Source organism: Mustelus asterias, chromosome 15 (genome assembly GCF_964213995.1).
Source record: "Mustelus asterias chromosome 15, sMusAst1.hap1.1, whole genome shotgun sequence".
Lineage (NCBI taxonomy): Eukaryota > Metazoa > Chordata > Chondrichthyes > Carcharhiniformes > Triakidae > Mustelus > Mustelus asterias.
This window is the reverse complement of record NC_135815.1, coordinates 31,153,769-31,169,910: the sequence shown is the minus strand read 5'-3', so window position 1 is coordinate 31,169,910 and position 16,142 is coordinate 31,153,769. Positions and strand designations below refer to the sequence as shown.

General features: G+C 41.2%; 1 protein-coding gene across 3 annotated transcripts in view; it reads left to right on the top strand.

The window, feature by feature from the left end:
- mta3 (metastasis associated 1 family, member 3) overlaps positions 1-16,142 on the top strand; it is a 233,063-nt gene that overhangs the window by 59,849 nt on the left and 157,072 nt on the right. For all 3 annotated transcript variants that reach the window (XM_078229698.1, XM_078229697.1, XM_078229699.1), the window contains exon 5: positions 8,105-8,168. In XM_078229698.1, coding sequence (XP_078085824.1) covers positions 8,105-8,168 — 64 coding nt within the window. The remainder of the gene's footprint in view (positions 1-8,104; positions 8,169-16,142) is intronic.

Below are 16,142 nucleotides of genomic sequence, written 5' to 3'. Positions count from 1 at the left end.
CTCAAGATTTTGTATATTTTGATCAAGTTGTCTCTTATTCTTCTAAACTCCAGGGGATACAAGCCCAGCCTGTTGAACCTTTCTTCATAAAACAACCTGCCCATTCCTGTTATTAGTTCAGTGAACCTCTGAACTGTTTCTAACACATGTACATTCTTCCTTAACTAAGGAAACCAGTGCTAATATGCAGTACTCCAGATGTGGTCTCACCTGTGCCTTATACACTAAAGGATAACCTCGCTATGTTTATATTCAATTCCTCTTGCAATAAAGGATAACATTCTATTGGCTTTCCTAATTACTTGCTGTATCTGCAAACTAGGCTTTTGCAACTCATGCACTCGGACACCCAGATCCCCCTTCACCTCTGAACTCTGTAATCTCTCACCATTTTGATAACATGCTTCTTTTTTATTCTTCCTGCCAAAATGAATAATTTCACATTTTCCCACATTATACCCCATTTGTTAGATCTTTGTCCACTCACCTAGTCTATCAATATCCCTTTGTAGCTTTTTTATGTCCTCTTACATAGGAGCTGGAGTAGACCATTCGGTATGTTGAGCCTCTCCCGCCATTCAGACAGATCATCCATCTCAACACCATTTTTCTCCACTATCCCTATATCCCTTGATCTCATTAACATCCAGAAACCAATCTATTTCTCTCTTGAACATGCTTAACGATTGAGCTTCCGTCGCTCTGGGGTAGAGAATTCCAAAGATTCACCACCCTCTGAGTGAAAAGATTCCTCCTCAACTCAGCCTTGAATGGCTTGCCCCTTTTTCTGAGGCTATGTCCCCTGGTTCTAGACCCACCAGCTAGGGGACACATCCTATGGACATCTACCCTGTAATGTCCTGTAAGAATTTTGTAATTTCATTGATATTACCCTTTGTTCCCCTAAACTCTAGAGAATGCAGGCCCAGTTCCCTCGATCTCTCAAAAAAGACAATCCTGCCACCCCAGGAATTAGAACAAAGAACAATACAGCACGGGAACAGGCCCTTCGGCCCGCCAAGCCTGCGCCAATCATGTGTTCCTAACTAGACCATCCGTTTGTATCCCTCTATTCCCAGTCTGTTCATGTGGCTATCTAGATAAGTCTTAAATGATCCTAGCATGTCTGCCTCAACCACCTTGCTTGGTAGTGCATTCCAGGCACCCACCATCCTCTGTGTAAAATACATCCCCCGCATATCTGTATTGAACCTTGCCCCCCTTAACTTGAACTTGTGACCCCTTGTGTTTGTCATTTCTGACCTGGGAAAAAGCTTCCAACTGTTCATCCTATCTATGCCCTTCATAATTTTATAAACTTCTATTAGGTCGCCCCTCAACCTCCGTCTTTCCAGGGAGAACAACCCTAGTTTACTCAATCTCACCTCATAGCTAATACCCTCCATACCAGGCAACATCCTGGTAAACCTTTTCTGCACTCTCTCCAAAGCCCCCATGTCTTTCTGGTGGTGTGGACACAGTATCCCAAATGTGGGCTAACCAACGTTCTATATAACTGCAACATCATATGCCAACTTTTATACTCTATGCCCCATCCAATAAAGGCAAGCATGCCATATGCCTTCTTCACCACCTTTTCCACCTGTGCTGCCACCTTTAAGGATCTGTGGACTTGCACACCCAGATCCCTCTGTGTGTCTATACTCCTGATGGTTCTGCCATTTATTGTATAGCTCCCCCCTGCATTAGATCTACCAAAATGCATCACTTCGCATTTATCTGGATTAAATTCCATCTGCCATTTATCCGCCCAATTTTCCAGCCTATCTATATCCTGCTGTATTCTCTGACAATGTTCTAATTAGTCTGTAAACCTCTGTTACACTCGCTCTAAGCAATTATATTCTTCCATAGAGGAAACTCTGTGCACAAATCATCTAGAGGACAAATTTCTCTTGTTCTCTGAGGTTCCTTCCTGCTGTGTCATAGAATGGAGCACTGTGTCTAGTACACAATTTGGATCGAAAGTAAGCGGAGAAAAGAAAGAATGAAATAATCAAAGGAAGGTAAAAACATGGAAAGAGTGAGAGATGTACAGTAGACAAAATATGGGGCAAGGGGGAAAAGATGTGAGTAAATGGACAGAGAAAAAGCAAAGAATTGGAGCAAGGAATTTGCAGAAGCTTATTTGAAAACATGTCATACATGTACACTTTGATTTGCCTGAGCAGATGTATGGAAGATCAGCTAGTAAGACATAAAACCTTATAAGTCTGGGATTAGAAAATGTATTTATTCCATCCAAAGCATCTTTTGCAGTACATAAAATATTCCTTTCTAACATCGAATTGAATTTTAAGAAATCTCAAAGCTCTTGAAATAACCACGAGAAGAATTTGTGTGCTAGAGTGATGGACTTTGAGGGCCTGAGAGCCTTTCCTTTTACGTCTGATGTTAAGTACAAAAGCTTTTCTTTTATTCTAAATTTTTGCAATGTTCATTTATGTCCTCTGATTTGAGTTTCTTATCCTTTTAAAGTCATAATCTGGGTTTACCTCATCCATATATAGTTGCCCAGCCCCCATTTCCAAATTAATTTCTTTCTGGCCTGTAAAGCTTAAGCTTCTCTCGTCATTACTCATAGATTATCCTCTTTACAATTGAGCTTTCCTCTGAAGTAAATATAGATCTATTTGTGTGTGGCACAGTAACTGAAACAAAGCTGTAAACTAAGTGTGCTTTGAAAAGTCTGATGTAGCATTGATTACTGTGGATTTATATTCTATTATATTGGCTCTTCTAGAATTATGTTTAAGCCTCTACACTACCTTGTAATCTTTCTCAACCCTATTTTTTTTTAACCATGCTTTTGGTCTCATATCCTAATTCTTACTATAACATGATGTCTGATCCATTTTATTTTCCTGGGCATGAGGGGATTACTTTCTGTGCTAAAGGTACTAAATAAAAGCAAGTGGTTCTTGTACAACAATAAAATGACTTGTATTTATATACTTCCTTTAATGTAGACAGATGTCCCGAGGTGCTTCACAGTAATAAAGCAAATTTTGACACCAAGTCATATAAGGTAATATTGGGGCCAATTACCAGAGGCTTGTTGAATGAGCTAAGTTTAAAGGAGCAAAAACAAAAAATGCTGGAAAGTCTCAGCAGGTCTGACAGCATATGTAGAGAGAGAATAGAGCTAGTGTATCGAGTCTGAATGACCCTTCGTCAGAGCTAAAGACGATAGAGAATAGGATGAGATTTATACTGTTGTGATGGGGAAAGGAAGGGGGAGCTGCGAGAGCTGGATGCAGAGACTGGAGAGGTTGACAAAGACGTCATAGACAAAAGACAAAGGGAATGCAAATGGTGGTGATCATGGCTAAGAAGGGTGCTGATAACAGCCCAGCAAGAGATTAGAATGTGTAAATGGCAGAACAAATGTAGACATGATGTGGAAACACAGTAAGGAGTCTAACAACACCAGGTTAAAGTCCAACAGGTTTATTTGGTAGCAAACGCCACTAGCTTTCGGAGCGCTGCTCCTTCGTCAAGTGAGTGGGAGATCTGCTCATAAACAGCAAACAGGGCATATAAAGACACAAACTCAATTTACAGAAGAATGAATAATGATTGGAATGCGAGTCTTTACAGCTAATCAAGTCTTAAAGGTGCAGACAATGTGAGTGGAGAGAGCATGAGCACAGGTTAAAGAGATGTGTATTGTCTCCAGACAGGACAGCCAGTGAGACTTTGCAAGTCCAGGCAAGTTGTGGGGGTTACAGATAGTGTGATGCTCTCTCCACTCAGGGAAATGAAGAATTATGGTATTTTAGAATTCAAGGCTACAGTTAGGTGGTACACAAGATTCATGAAAAGGCACGATTAAATTTCAGACCATCTGCCACCTGTACGCAATGATAAGATCATAACCTTCCACCATTTTGTCATTCGACACAGAGAGAGGAATGTGTATTGATTGGATTGCGTTGCATAAATGGCTGAAATATCAATGAACTTCAACATGCCAATAACAAAATGATTTCAAGATTGGTGAAAAAACTATCCTAGTAAAGATGGCCAGCGATGCGAAGACGTGGTTCACAATGGCTCTATCTTGTATGACAGATGGTACAAAATTAAACACATGGTAATATTCCAGCACGAAGCTCTCCTAAGAGAAATTTCAGAACAGCGCTATTTCCATGTTCACAGGGAAGGTTGGATGGATGATGGCAGTTGCAAGAAATGGGTCAAAACTGTATTAAGACCAGGAAGACTACACAATGCTTCTTTCCAAGTTTGAATCATAACGTATCGCCTGTTTTTTTCAAATCTTCAGCTGATCTATGAGGTCTGTCATCATCTTGGGTATAAATTCGGCTTCTCCTTCTCTTTGCATTCACTTGATTTAATCAGTTCTACCATGAACTATGACCCCTAGTTCTGAACTCCCCCCACCATTGGGAACTACTTTCTGAATCTACCTTGTCTACCCTGTCTAACCCTGTTGGAATTTTATAAGTTTCTATGAGATCTCGTCTCACTCTTCTAAACTCCGGTGAATATAATCCTAACTGACTTAGTCTCTCCTCATGTGACAGACCTGTCATCCCTGGAGTCAGCCTGGTAAACCTTTGCTGTATTCCCTCTATAGCATGGACACTCTTCCTCCGATAAGGACACCAAAACTGCACACAATACTCCAGGTGTAGCCTCACCAACGCTCTACTCAATTGCAGCAAAACATCCCTATCTATATACTCAAATCAACATACAATTTGCCTTCTTTACTGCCTGCTGTATTTGCATGCTTACTTTCAGCGACTGATGCACGAGGACACCAACGTCTCGCTGAGTATCCACCTCTTTCAATTTACACTCATTCAAGTAATAATCTGTTTTCCTAATATTGCTACCAAAGTGGATAATCTCACATGTACCCACATTATACTGCATCTACCAAGCATATGCCCACACACTCAGCCTGTCCAAATCACGCTGAAGCATCTCTGCATCCTCTTCACAGCTCACGCTCCCACCCAACTTCATATCAATCTTCAAATGCTGCTGGAACACAGGCATTGCTGTTAGCTTTCTAAGTTTAAGTTTATTTGTTAGTGTCACAGGTAGACTTACAGTAACACTGCAATTAAGTTACTGTGGGAAAAAAGACAAGAGTGAGATACTGAGAGGTGGGATTTAAGAGCTTGAGGGTTTTCTGATCTATAAACTAGCATTGGGTTACAATGAAAACCAGTCACGTTGGCACATATGAAGAGTGTTAGCCTGTTCTTTGTGGCTCTAAAACCAGATGCTGTCATTTCTTCTTTGGATACTAAGTCCTATTTGACATTTTCTTCCCGAACAGACCAGTTTCACCTGCGTTATAGACCTACTCTGGCTGGCACCCTGTCTCCTCAATGTACTTCTGCTGCTCCTTGGGAAACTCTTCTGCAGCTGCATGATCAGCTGCTACAGCCTCCCCAATCAACCTCATGCTATGCAGACCAAAACGCTTTTTAAAGTGATCAAACCATCCTCTGCTGGCTGACAATCCACTGGAAGGTGAAGGAGAGGCCCCTTCTTCATCGTCACTACTCTCTTTACTATTTTTCATATGCTGGTACAATGCAAATGCCTTATTTCGAACAACTGGGCCATTAGCTGGGATCGTTTTTGCTGTTAATGCTGTACCCACACACTAAGCAACGTCTCAAAGTTTCTTCCAAGTGTGATTTTTTTCTACCTGTAAAAATTAACCTGGCAATATGACTACCAGAAATACTAATGCTGACCCTTATTTTATCTTCAGACTGCCTAATATACATTGTAGATTCAATATCACTGTATTCCCTGGCTAACATGGTAGCACACGTTATGTTTTTCAGCCTATCTAATATTGCCACATTTTCAGCAAGTATTAGTTTTCTAGGACGTTTACTGCTGAGATCAGATTCATTCATTTTGGAACAATGGTAACTTGACTCAAGATTGCCCAGATACTATATTACACTATACTGTGCTGAAATCATAACAGCAATGTACACCATGTGCACACACTCCAATCAGCAAGGTGATAGACGACCTTCTAATCCAAAAAATATGTTTTGGACACCTTCCGTATCATTTTTAAGATGTTAATTTAGACGCTTTTTCTATTTTATGACATTTCCTCCAACTTTTCATGGGTTTTTTTCTCTGAAAACCAAAGATAGTGAAGATTGGGCCTGCAGTTGGCGAATTGGTGTACATAATGTTTTGTGCAGATAAGCGATTTCACACATGGCAAAGACTCATTTGAAAGAGAGAACTTTCTCGTTTACTCCCCTTAACTGTTGTCATATTGTGTGTTCAAGTCTGTCATGGGATATGAACCCAGTAGGGTATGTGACTCAGGCAAGGTCCTGAGTTTATGCCTTATCCAAATTATGATGTGGAGATGCCGGCGTTGGACTGGGGTAAACACAGTAAGAAGTCTCACAACACCAGGTTAAAGTCCAACAGGTTGGACTTTAACCTGGTGTTGTGAGACTTCTTACTGTGTTTATCCAAATTAGCCAACCAAACCTGATGTAAGAGTGGGGGTTATACAGTTAGCATTAGTGTTTCTGATCTACAGAAGAGGAAACATTCAATAACGGTTGACTGAGTGATCTCTGACGTTCTCTTTGTGGAGTTATGTGTATACGGGTGACTAGATAATCTGTTTCAGTATTTTGCTTGAGACATAAGTATTGATCAGGATGCTGCGAGATCTCCTCTTCACTTTGAATAGTATTGTGATCATTTACATTTGGATTAATGTCTTGCCTGAAAGATTTCACTTAACACACATGCAGCATTCTGTCAGTACTGCACTGACGTGTCAGCCTACATTATGTGCCTAAATTATGGAATGGAAATGAACCTAGAACGTTTTGGTTAAGAGGAGAAAATGCTATCAATAAGCCAAGGGTCATGGATAAGCAAAACTTAGTTTAAATTACACGTTGAGATTGTTGATTCCAGTCAGGTCATGATTAGAACACCACAGTTCAATTTAGCATTTCTGGGGAAAAGGAAACCCAATGGCAAAAATTCCTGCTCTTTTTCCAGCAATTATTCCTGGAAAGTGTACTTACATGACTAAAGAGAAATAAGGCTCAATTGTGATGACTTTATAGTTGAATGGCATGTCAAAATTCACTTTTTGTGTCATGCACATGAAGGATAGTCATTTGATTGATGTACCAGGGGGCTACTGGAATCTATACAAGTATGTTCTGCTCCTTGCCGGCCAAAACAAAACAAAAGGAGAATTTAGGAAGCTACTTAGGAGCTAGAGGAAGAATAGTAACAGTTAATTTATCATTGTACTGTGGAAGCTGGAAAGCCAAAATTAAAACAGAAAATACTGGAAATGCCAGTTAGCATCTGTGGGAATTAAACAATTAACATTTCAGGTTGATGACCTTTCATCAGAAAAGCAGAAGCCCTAATGATGACAATGATGGATAAGCAAAGAGAGTAAGCCAAAAGGAGAAAGACGGAGCAAAAACTGTTGACACTTTGAAACCATTAAAAGCTTAAATAAAACCGGGCAAATAGAAACGGGCAATTGGGACTAGCTTATTTGTTTAAAAAAAAGGGCAGCATGGACAAGTTGGGCCAAAGGGCCTGTTTCCATGCTGTAAACCTCTATGACTCTAACCTGTGGAGTTGGTAGGCTACAGGTAATGTTGCAGCAGTTCACAAGGGGTCAAAAACCTCAGTTATTTTCCTGAATTCAAAGCTTATCATTTCACATTGTAAGAATGATTAACATGTTTCTTGCTAATTGGGGGAAGGTATTCCCTTACCTCCTTTCACCCTCTTTTAGGCAGCAGTGTAAATTGTAGGGTTAATTAATTTAAATAAGCAGAGGTATACACGCTGACTCAGGGGAGAGGCAGAGACCTGGTGCAGAAACAGGTATTACAAAAAGCTGCTGCTTAAGAAGGCAAGGGAGAAAGCAGGCAACTCAGTAACAAGATTGATAGCCAGATCATAGCGACTCCAGTGCATGGGCTTTGCTTTAAATTCTTTTTTTATTTACTGAAAACAATTCATGGCTTTATTTGGAATTTTGCTGAACTAAATGTATTTTTCCCCTTAGGGGCAAATGTGGTGTTTCACTTTTGAACGAAACCGAGTCAGTGGCCTGCTATTTGGATAAAGAGGTAAAGTATTGACCAGTGTTTTTGATATTGTTATGACAGACATTTGCTCAAAAATATCTCCCAGCAACTTTTTGTGGGTGCTGAAATTTTGACTCCAACTATCTTCGGTGTCTTTTCTATGTGAAAAGTAATATCGCCGTATTTGAAAAAATTGAAATGTTGGGATGTTTGTGATTTAAATGGCACTGATACATTTATCTCACTGTATGCCATGTTATAATTAGTAATACGATGATTAGAAATTCTCCAACATTTACAGAATAACATGGTTCATGGAATGTTGGCGCTTATCCATTATGAGCGAGAAGAAGGGTTGCTGATTTTACATAATATATAACTGCTGATGTGTGAATTTCAAAACCCACAGCAGATCCCTCGAGTATTTCTTTAGAATAGAGACACTTACGGCACAGAGGGAAGTCATCCTGCCAATCGTGTTCATGCCAGCTCTTTGCTAGAGCAATCCAATTCTAATCCCACTGCATTGTGCTCTTTCCATAGCCCACGTCTTTCTTTGTTTCAAACATTTATCCAGTTTTTCCTTGATGCTATCATGTTTCGTGATGCTATTCTGTGCTTCAATGTCCTATGTACAGAAATTTATCTTGATCTCCTTGTTTTGGTGACAGTTTTAAATTGACGGCCACTTACTACAGACTCCATAATTAGTGAAAATAGTCTTCCCCTATTCACCCAATAAAAACCTTAATTAATTTTTAAAAATGTATATTAATCAATTTCTTAACCATGTCTATTTAACAATAACAGCAACTTATATTTAAAATTACAGCAGTTCGTATATTTTTTAAAATCTGGGTTGGAGAATAGAAAATTAATCTCTGGCTGTGATAAAAGCGGCCAAGTTTGGTGTTTTAATGTTTTTAGTTGCCTGATTTAAAATTTGAAATGGTGCTTTGGGAGAGATGCTTCTGATAATTCTCAAAAAGCTGTAGCGGTTTACTTCCAATGTTTATCTTCGTAAGAAATAGGTAAGATTTATGTTGAGGTACCTTATTACATTTGAATAATAATTTATTAAAATAGAATATAAATTATTTACTTGATTTTAACGACGCTTGCTGGCAGACAATAGGGAAGCTTAATTTTTGCACAGTAGTTACTCCGTGTAGCTTTTACTTTACAAATTATGTGTGTGTTAGGGCTGTCAATTAATTACAATTAACCTCTGGTTCATGCATTCATATTTTTGGTGATTAATGTTTTAAAGAATTAATTGTAGAAATTAAGCAGATAATACTGGTTTCAAAAAAAGAGGTTTGATGCTAACTTTCTTATTGTGTTTTCAATTTAAAAAACAAACGAAACTATTTCAGTTTACCTCACACTATAGGTGGGATTTTCCAGTCGCATTTGCCCCAAGACTGGAAATTCCTGCCCAAGGTCAACAGACCTTTAAATGGTCTGTCACATTTTCTGTCCCACCTGCGATGATCCTTGTAGTAGGCAGGACCGGAACATTTACCTTTGTATATTATGACTAATTTTTTTAATGCTAAAACTGGACAGTGACCTTTTAAAATGGATGAAATGATGTCTAGCTGTGACCCTCAAAACAATAACAACTATTTGGCAGTATCACAGAAACTTGTGCCTCATTATCTCAGAAGAGATGCTAACAACCTTTGCATTTCCCAAATGCAAAGGGAACTATACCAAGGCCATCTGCATTTTGAACTCAGTCTGGCCAACTGAGGACATCTAGTCTGCTAGGACAAAGAGCCCTACAACCTTCCTTTCAAATTCTTAATGTTTGGAACATTAACAACCTCATGAACCCAGACAAAGGAATATGCACCCTTTGTCCAAACCAAAGTGAAGAGTTGGGAATCATGCGAAATTAGCACCTAGCTGGTGGAACCTGTAATATTTCCTTGTGGAGCTACAAAGCTCAATCTGCCATCTACCAAGCGGCAATGCAGAAAAGGGGCTTAGTTCAGGTTTGAATGCCTGACCCAATCTCCACTGTTTCTACCAAATCTTTGGTACCATCGCGAACAAGAATAATTCATTTCTGCATACCTCACTCTTTGTGGAAGTCGATTCTCCTGGAAAAGTGAATTATCCAGCATCATTCAGTCTCTCGACCTCTGTGAAGGAATGCATCATTGAACTCTGATTCTGCACTCTGGAGGGGTGAAACAATAATTATTTTCTCTGTGGTCCTCACCCAACCTTTCCTTCACTATCCCCCTCTGTTTTTAATTCTGTGAGTGAAAGGAGGCCCCGTTGTCCTGCCTTTGAGCGTGTGCAAGCCCTATCTGTGTAGTTATTAATAGAAAATTGAATCCCACCAAAGCTGAGAGTTTGGGAAATACACAACCGCTTGTAAAGGGGGAAGCAAATCACTTTTTATGGTTAGTTGGCGTGAGGAGAAATCAGCGCTGTTTAAACTAACCCCACTCCTGTCTGTAACAGTACCCGACAAGGAATCTTTTCTTTTCGGCCTTTGTTGCTACTTATTACCAGCCATAAGGATAAAAGTGAAGAACAAATAATAAAGAGATTAAATGAAATAAACTTTAAGTCTCAAAAAATTGGGCTTACCGTCTGATGTTGAATGGCTGGAAGAGTGTCACTCTGGATTGAGTGGTCAAATGGAAAGTCTCCATGGCCAGAATTTTACATGGCTGGGGCATGCGCACGATTTTGAGGTTGGTGGGCACATGCGTGAATTTGGATGCGCGTCTGCTGACAACTGAAGGGTGGAGGCCATTAAAGATCCAATTGACAGTGATTTTTCCTGTCTGATTCTTAGCTTGTTGCACAGGGAAAATATAAGGGTGCCCATTATGGTTTTGCCTTTCCTCATCCAGGGGCAGGATAAAATGCCACTTCAGCAGTAGCAGTATCTCTGTGATAGTGTGTGTAGCTGTATGAGTATAGAGTTTAGCCTAAATTTCCTAGAACATTACAAGGGGCCAGTGGGGAATCTGTACATCATCTCTCAATCAGCCACACATAGTTGTGTCAAGCTAGTGAGTGGTGCCATCTTTAGACATGTCTGCACATTCATCTACTACTGGACAGAAGGGGCCAGCCAGGCGGACAAAGCACAAGGATTCAGGGTTATAGCTGGATTTCCCCACAGCCAGGTTGCTATAGACTGCATGCATGTGGCCATCAGGGCATTAGCAGGAGAGCCATGGGCTTTCATCAGCAGGAAGGGGTACTCAATGAATGTACAAATTGTCTGTGATCATGGGAGACAGATTCTTCAAGTATGTGCCCGTTATCCAGGGAGATCAGGTGTACTTTGCAGTGCTCCCAGGTACCAAGGCTGTTTGTAACTTCTGCAAGATTGGATGGATGGCTTCCTGTGTGCCAAGAGCTATCCCTTGAAGGGGTGGCTGATGACCCCCTTCCCTCATGCCCTAAGGTTATGCAAGGTGTTATGTCAATGTTGGATGTTACTTTGCTTTCGTTGCTTGCTTTCTTTGTAGCTTTCTCTCTTGCTCTGTCTGATCTCTTTTTGTTTTCTGTGATTTCTCCCAGACCATTAACTTGTTTTTCTTGTTATAATTGTACTTTATCGATATTTAAAATACTAATTTTTTAAAGATGACAGTTTAATTGTGCAACATTTTGAAACTTGCTTGACCCAGAACAAAATGGGAGTAGTACAAAGAACAAAGAACAATACAGCACAGGAACAGGCCCTTCGGCCCTCCAAGCCCGCGCCGCTCCCCGGTCCAGGATTGAATCCTGAATCCAGGATCCCCGCCCAATTTTCCAGCCTATCTACATACTAATATCCTATCCACCGACCTGTCCCTCACAGCTACGATGCTTTGTTCATCACAACCTATTAACTCACCCCCACCCCCCCATTCCAGACCATGTGATCTCCAGGGAGGCGAAAACCCAGAGTGAAAACCCCAGGGCCAATATGGGGAAAAAAAATCTGGGAAATTCCTCTCCGACCCCCTGAGGCGATCGAAACGAGTCCAGGAGATCACACTGGCCCTGATCGGAAAATGCTTCCCAACCCTATTCATTTCCACTTCCACGAGCACCATATGAATTCCCTGCCCCCGAGACAGGTTCCCAACTATCCGCAGTCTCGCTCTGTACTGGCACCAGCAAGATGATCATAGAATGAAACCTTGAAACGGGAAACAAAGAACAATTAGCCCGCGCCGCTCCCTGGTCCAAACTAGACCACTCTTTTGTATCCCTCCATTCCCACTCCGTTCATATAGCTGTCTAGATAAGTCTTAATTCGTTCCCAGTGTGTCCGCCTCCACCACCTTGCCCGGCAACACATTCCAGGCCCCCACGACCCTCTGTGTAAAATATGTCCTTCTGATATCTGTGTTAAACCTCCCCCCCTTCACCTTGAACCTATGACCCCTCGTGAACGTCACCACCGACCCGGGGAAAAGCTTCCCACCGTTCACCCTATCTATGCCTTTCATAATTTTATACACCTCTATTAAGTCTCCCCTCATCCTCCGTCTTTCCAAGGAGAACAACCCCAGTTTCCCCAATCTCTCCTCATAACCAAGCCCCTCCATACCAGGCAACATCCTGGTAAACCTCCTCTGTACTCTCTCCAAAGCCTCCACGTCCTTCTGGTAGTGTGGCGACCAGAACTGGACGCAGTATTCCAAATGCGGCCGAACCAACGTTCTATACATCTGCAACATCAGACCCCAACTTTTATACTCTATGCCCCGTCCTATAAAGGCAAGCATCCATATGCCTTCTTCACCACCTTCTCCACCTGTGACGTCACCTTCAAAGATCTGTGGACTTGCACACCCAGGTGTTGCAGGAAGCGGATAGTATTGCTTATCTTTCTTGTAAGGGCAGAACTAATCAAGCTGCGGGAGTTGGAGGTAAGTTATTGGACTGATGATAATAACTACAAGCGGTTTGATTTCTTTTGTTTAATTGGATTTTTTAACAATGAAAATAACAATTCACCTCTCTTCAATTATTTAACTTCATGACGGGTTGTAATGAGTTGTCCATATACAAGTGTGCTCCTAGCATCTGTCCTGTTTTAGAATTTAAGAAAGCTTTGGCTTAATCATAGAATGCTAGAAACCCTACAGTGCAGAAGGACGCCATTCAGCCCATCAAGCCTACACTGACAACAATCCCACCCTATCCCCATAACCCCACATATTTACCCTGCTAATCCCCCCGAAACTAAGGTCAATTTAGCATGGCTAATCAACCTAACACGCACATCTTTGGACTGTGGGAGGAAACCCACGCAGACACGGAGAGAACATGCAAACTCCACTGTTTGTATACTTAATCCAGAAAATACATCTCTATTGATAACTACCAAAACTTGCCAGGCTAGAGTGTGTTCAAAGATTATTTTTTTAAAATTCATTCTTGGGAAGTGGGTGTCATGCTCCAGTATGTTACGAACTTTTAGACCATATTTTAAAATTTTGAATAAAAACTTCACTGTTAAAAATGGCCACTGCAACTCATGCAACATTTGTTGTAACAGTTCCATACAGACCTGTGACTCCAGTAAATACCTAATTAAGTAAGGACTTTCACAGCCATCCAAGAAATTCATACATCCCTTTGTTTAAGGATGGAATGTCAACAAAAGGGCCACAGCATTCCAGCTGACTTGTCTTTCTGCTTCATCACGGACAAAAGACACATTGAGTTTCAGTTTACGATAGACAAATATGAATGAGTTCCCATCGACTTTCCATTGTATTACAATGCTCCCTCATTCAAACCTAAACTGGATAAATTTCAAATTGTTAATTGACAACACAGGATGGGATGCAAGTTGACCTGATCACCTACCTTATTTGGAAAATATCTTTGGATGCAACAGGTCATATAGATGAGAGAGGCATGTTTGTTGCCTGCTCTTGAGACAGCAAGAATCAACTCTGCAGTAAATGAGAGGTCATTAGGAAGTCATTGGACCAGCTGCAGTCCCTAAGCAGCCAAGATAATAAACAGAAAAAATGTGAAAGTGGGAGAAAGACTCTTCCCAACCATCCCAACTTCAAGTTCACCTGAGAACCAACCTCCTGGAAATTCAACTACAAGAAGAACCTCAGCTTACTGAGAAACCTCTGCCTACCTAGACCTTCACTCCAACCAAAGCATCAACTCATCAAAGAAACTACAGGCCTGCTATGAAAGCAACTGTAAAAATCCCAAGTTGTAATTTTTTTCTTCATCTGTACTTAACCTTGGTGTATGTTACAGTGTAAGTGAATCAAGTGATTTTTTAAAAACACTAATGGTGAAAATTCACAAAAGAATTGCTGCTGGAATTATTTAAACTGGAAACATCATTCTGAAGATAAAATCTACACACTTCACAGAAAAATGTATTGCTCGTGGACAGAAAGAAACCCATAACATTCTGTCCATTGCACAGGCAAGGCCAGCATTTATTGATAAATATCCTGAGAAGGTGATTGTAAGCAGCTGCCTTGTGTCACTGCAGTCCATCTGACACAGCTACTGAGTGAGGGAGTTCCAGGTTTTGACCCAGTGACCGCGAAGGAATGACAGTATATTTCCAATTCCCATTGGTTTATAACTTGAAAGTGGCATTGTTCCCATGTGCCTGCTGGTGGTAGTGACCACAGGTTTGACAGGTGCAGTTGGAGGGGCCCTGGCAAGTTGCTATCTTGCATTTTGTAGATGGTACACAGTACAGTCAAGTTCTGTTGGTATTCATAGAAACCCTACAGTGCAGAAGGAGGCCATTCGGCCCATCGAGTCTGCACCGACCACAATCCCACCCAGGCCCTACCCCCACATATTTACCCGCTAATCCCTCTAACCTACGCATCTCAGGACTCTTAAGGGGCAATTTTTAACCTGGCCAATCAACCTAACCCGCACATCTTTGGACTGTGGGAGGAAACCGGAGCACCCGGAGGAAACCCACGCAGACACGAGGAGAATGTGCAAACTCCACACAGACAGTGACCCAAGCCGGGAATCGAACCCAGGTCCCTGGAGCTGTGAAGCAACAGTGCTAACCACTGTGCTACCGTGCCGCCCGTACTGTGCTACCGTGCCGCCCATAGTGGAGGGAGTGAATGGTAAAAGTGACAGGGTGCCAATCATGTCAGCACCTTTGTACTAAATGATGTTGAATTTCTTAAGTGTTGTTTGAGTTGTACTCATTCAGGCAAGTGGAAAGTATTCCGTCGCACTCCTATCTAGTGCTTTGTAGTTCATGGAAATGCTTTGGGAAGTCAGGTGATGAGTTAGTTGTCATAAGATACTCAATCTCTGACCTGGTCTGATAGCCACAGTGTTTATGTGATTGGTCCTGTCTGGTTCATGGTAACCATCAGCATAATAATAGTGGAGGGTTGATGATAATGTCATTGAATCTCAAGGGGAGGTGGTTAGACTCTTCCTTGTTGGTGGTCATTGTCTGGTACTTGTGTAATGTGAATGCTACTTGACAAGTAATCTGCTTAACCTGCAAGTTGCCCAGGTCTTGAAGTATACTGGCATGGACTATATCATTACCTGAGGAGTTGCGAATATAACTGATCATTGCCATAATCCTTATCTTAGGGTGGAGGACAAGTCCTTGATGAAACAGTTGAAGCTGGTTTGGTCTCAGACATTACCCTGAGGAACTCCTGCACTAATGTCCTGAGGCTGAGAAGATTGGACTCCCAACAACCACAGTCATCTTTCGTTTTGTTAGATATGACTCCCAACTAGTGGTAAAATTTGCCCCAATTCCCATTGACTTCAGGTTTAATTGGTCAAATGCTGCCTTGATGTCAAAGACAGTCACTCTCCCATATCTCTGTAACTTGTTTGACTGTCGGAGTTCGAAGGATTGAGTGTTTCTGGTGGAACCCAACTTGAACATTTGTGAGCTGGTTACAAGTGACTGAGTGCCACTTGATAGCAGTATCAACAAGCCCTAAGGTCCAGATTATCAAGCTTACAGCAACAATTTTATTGGAATCTAGAATGATA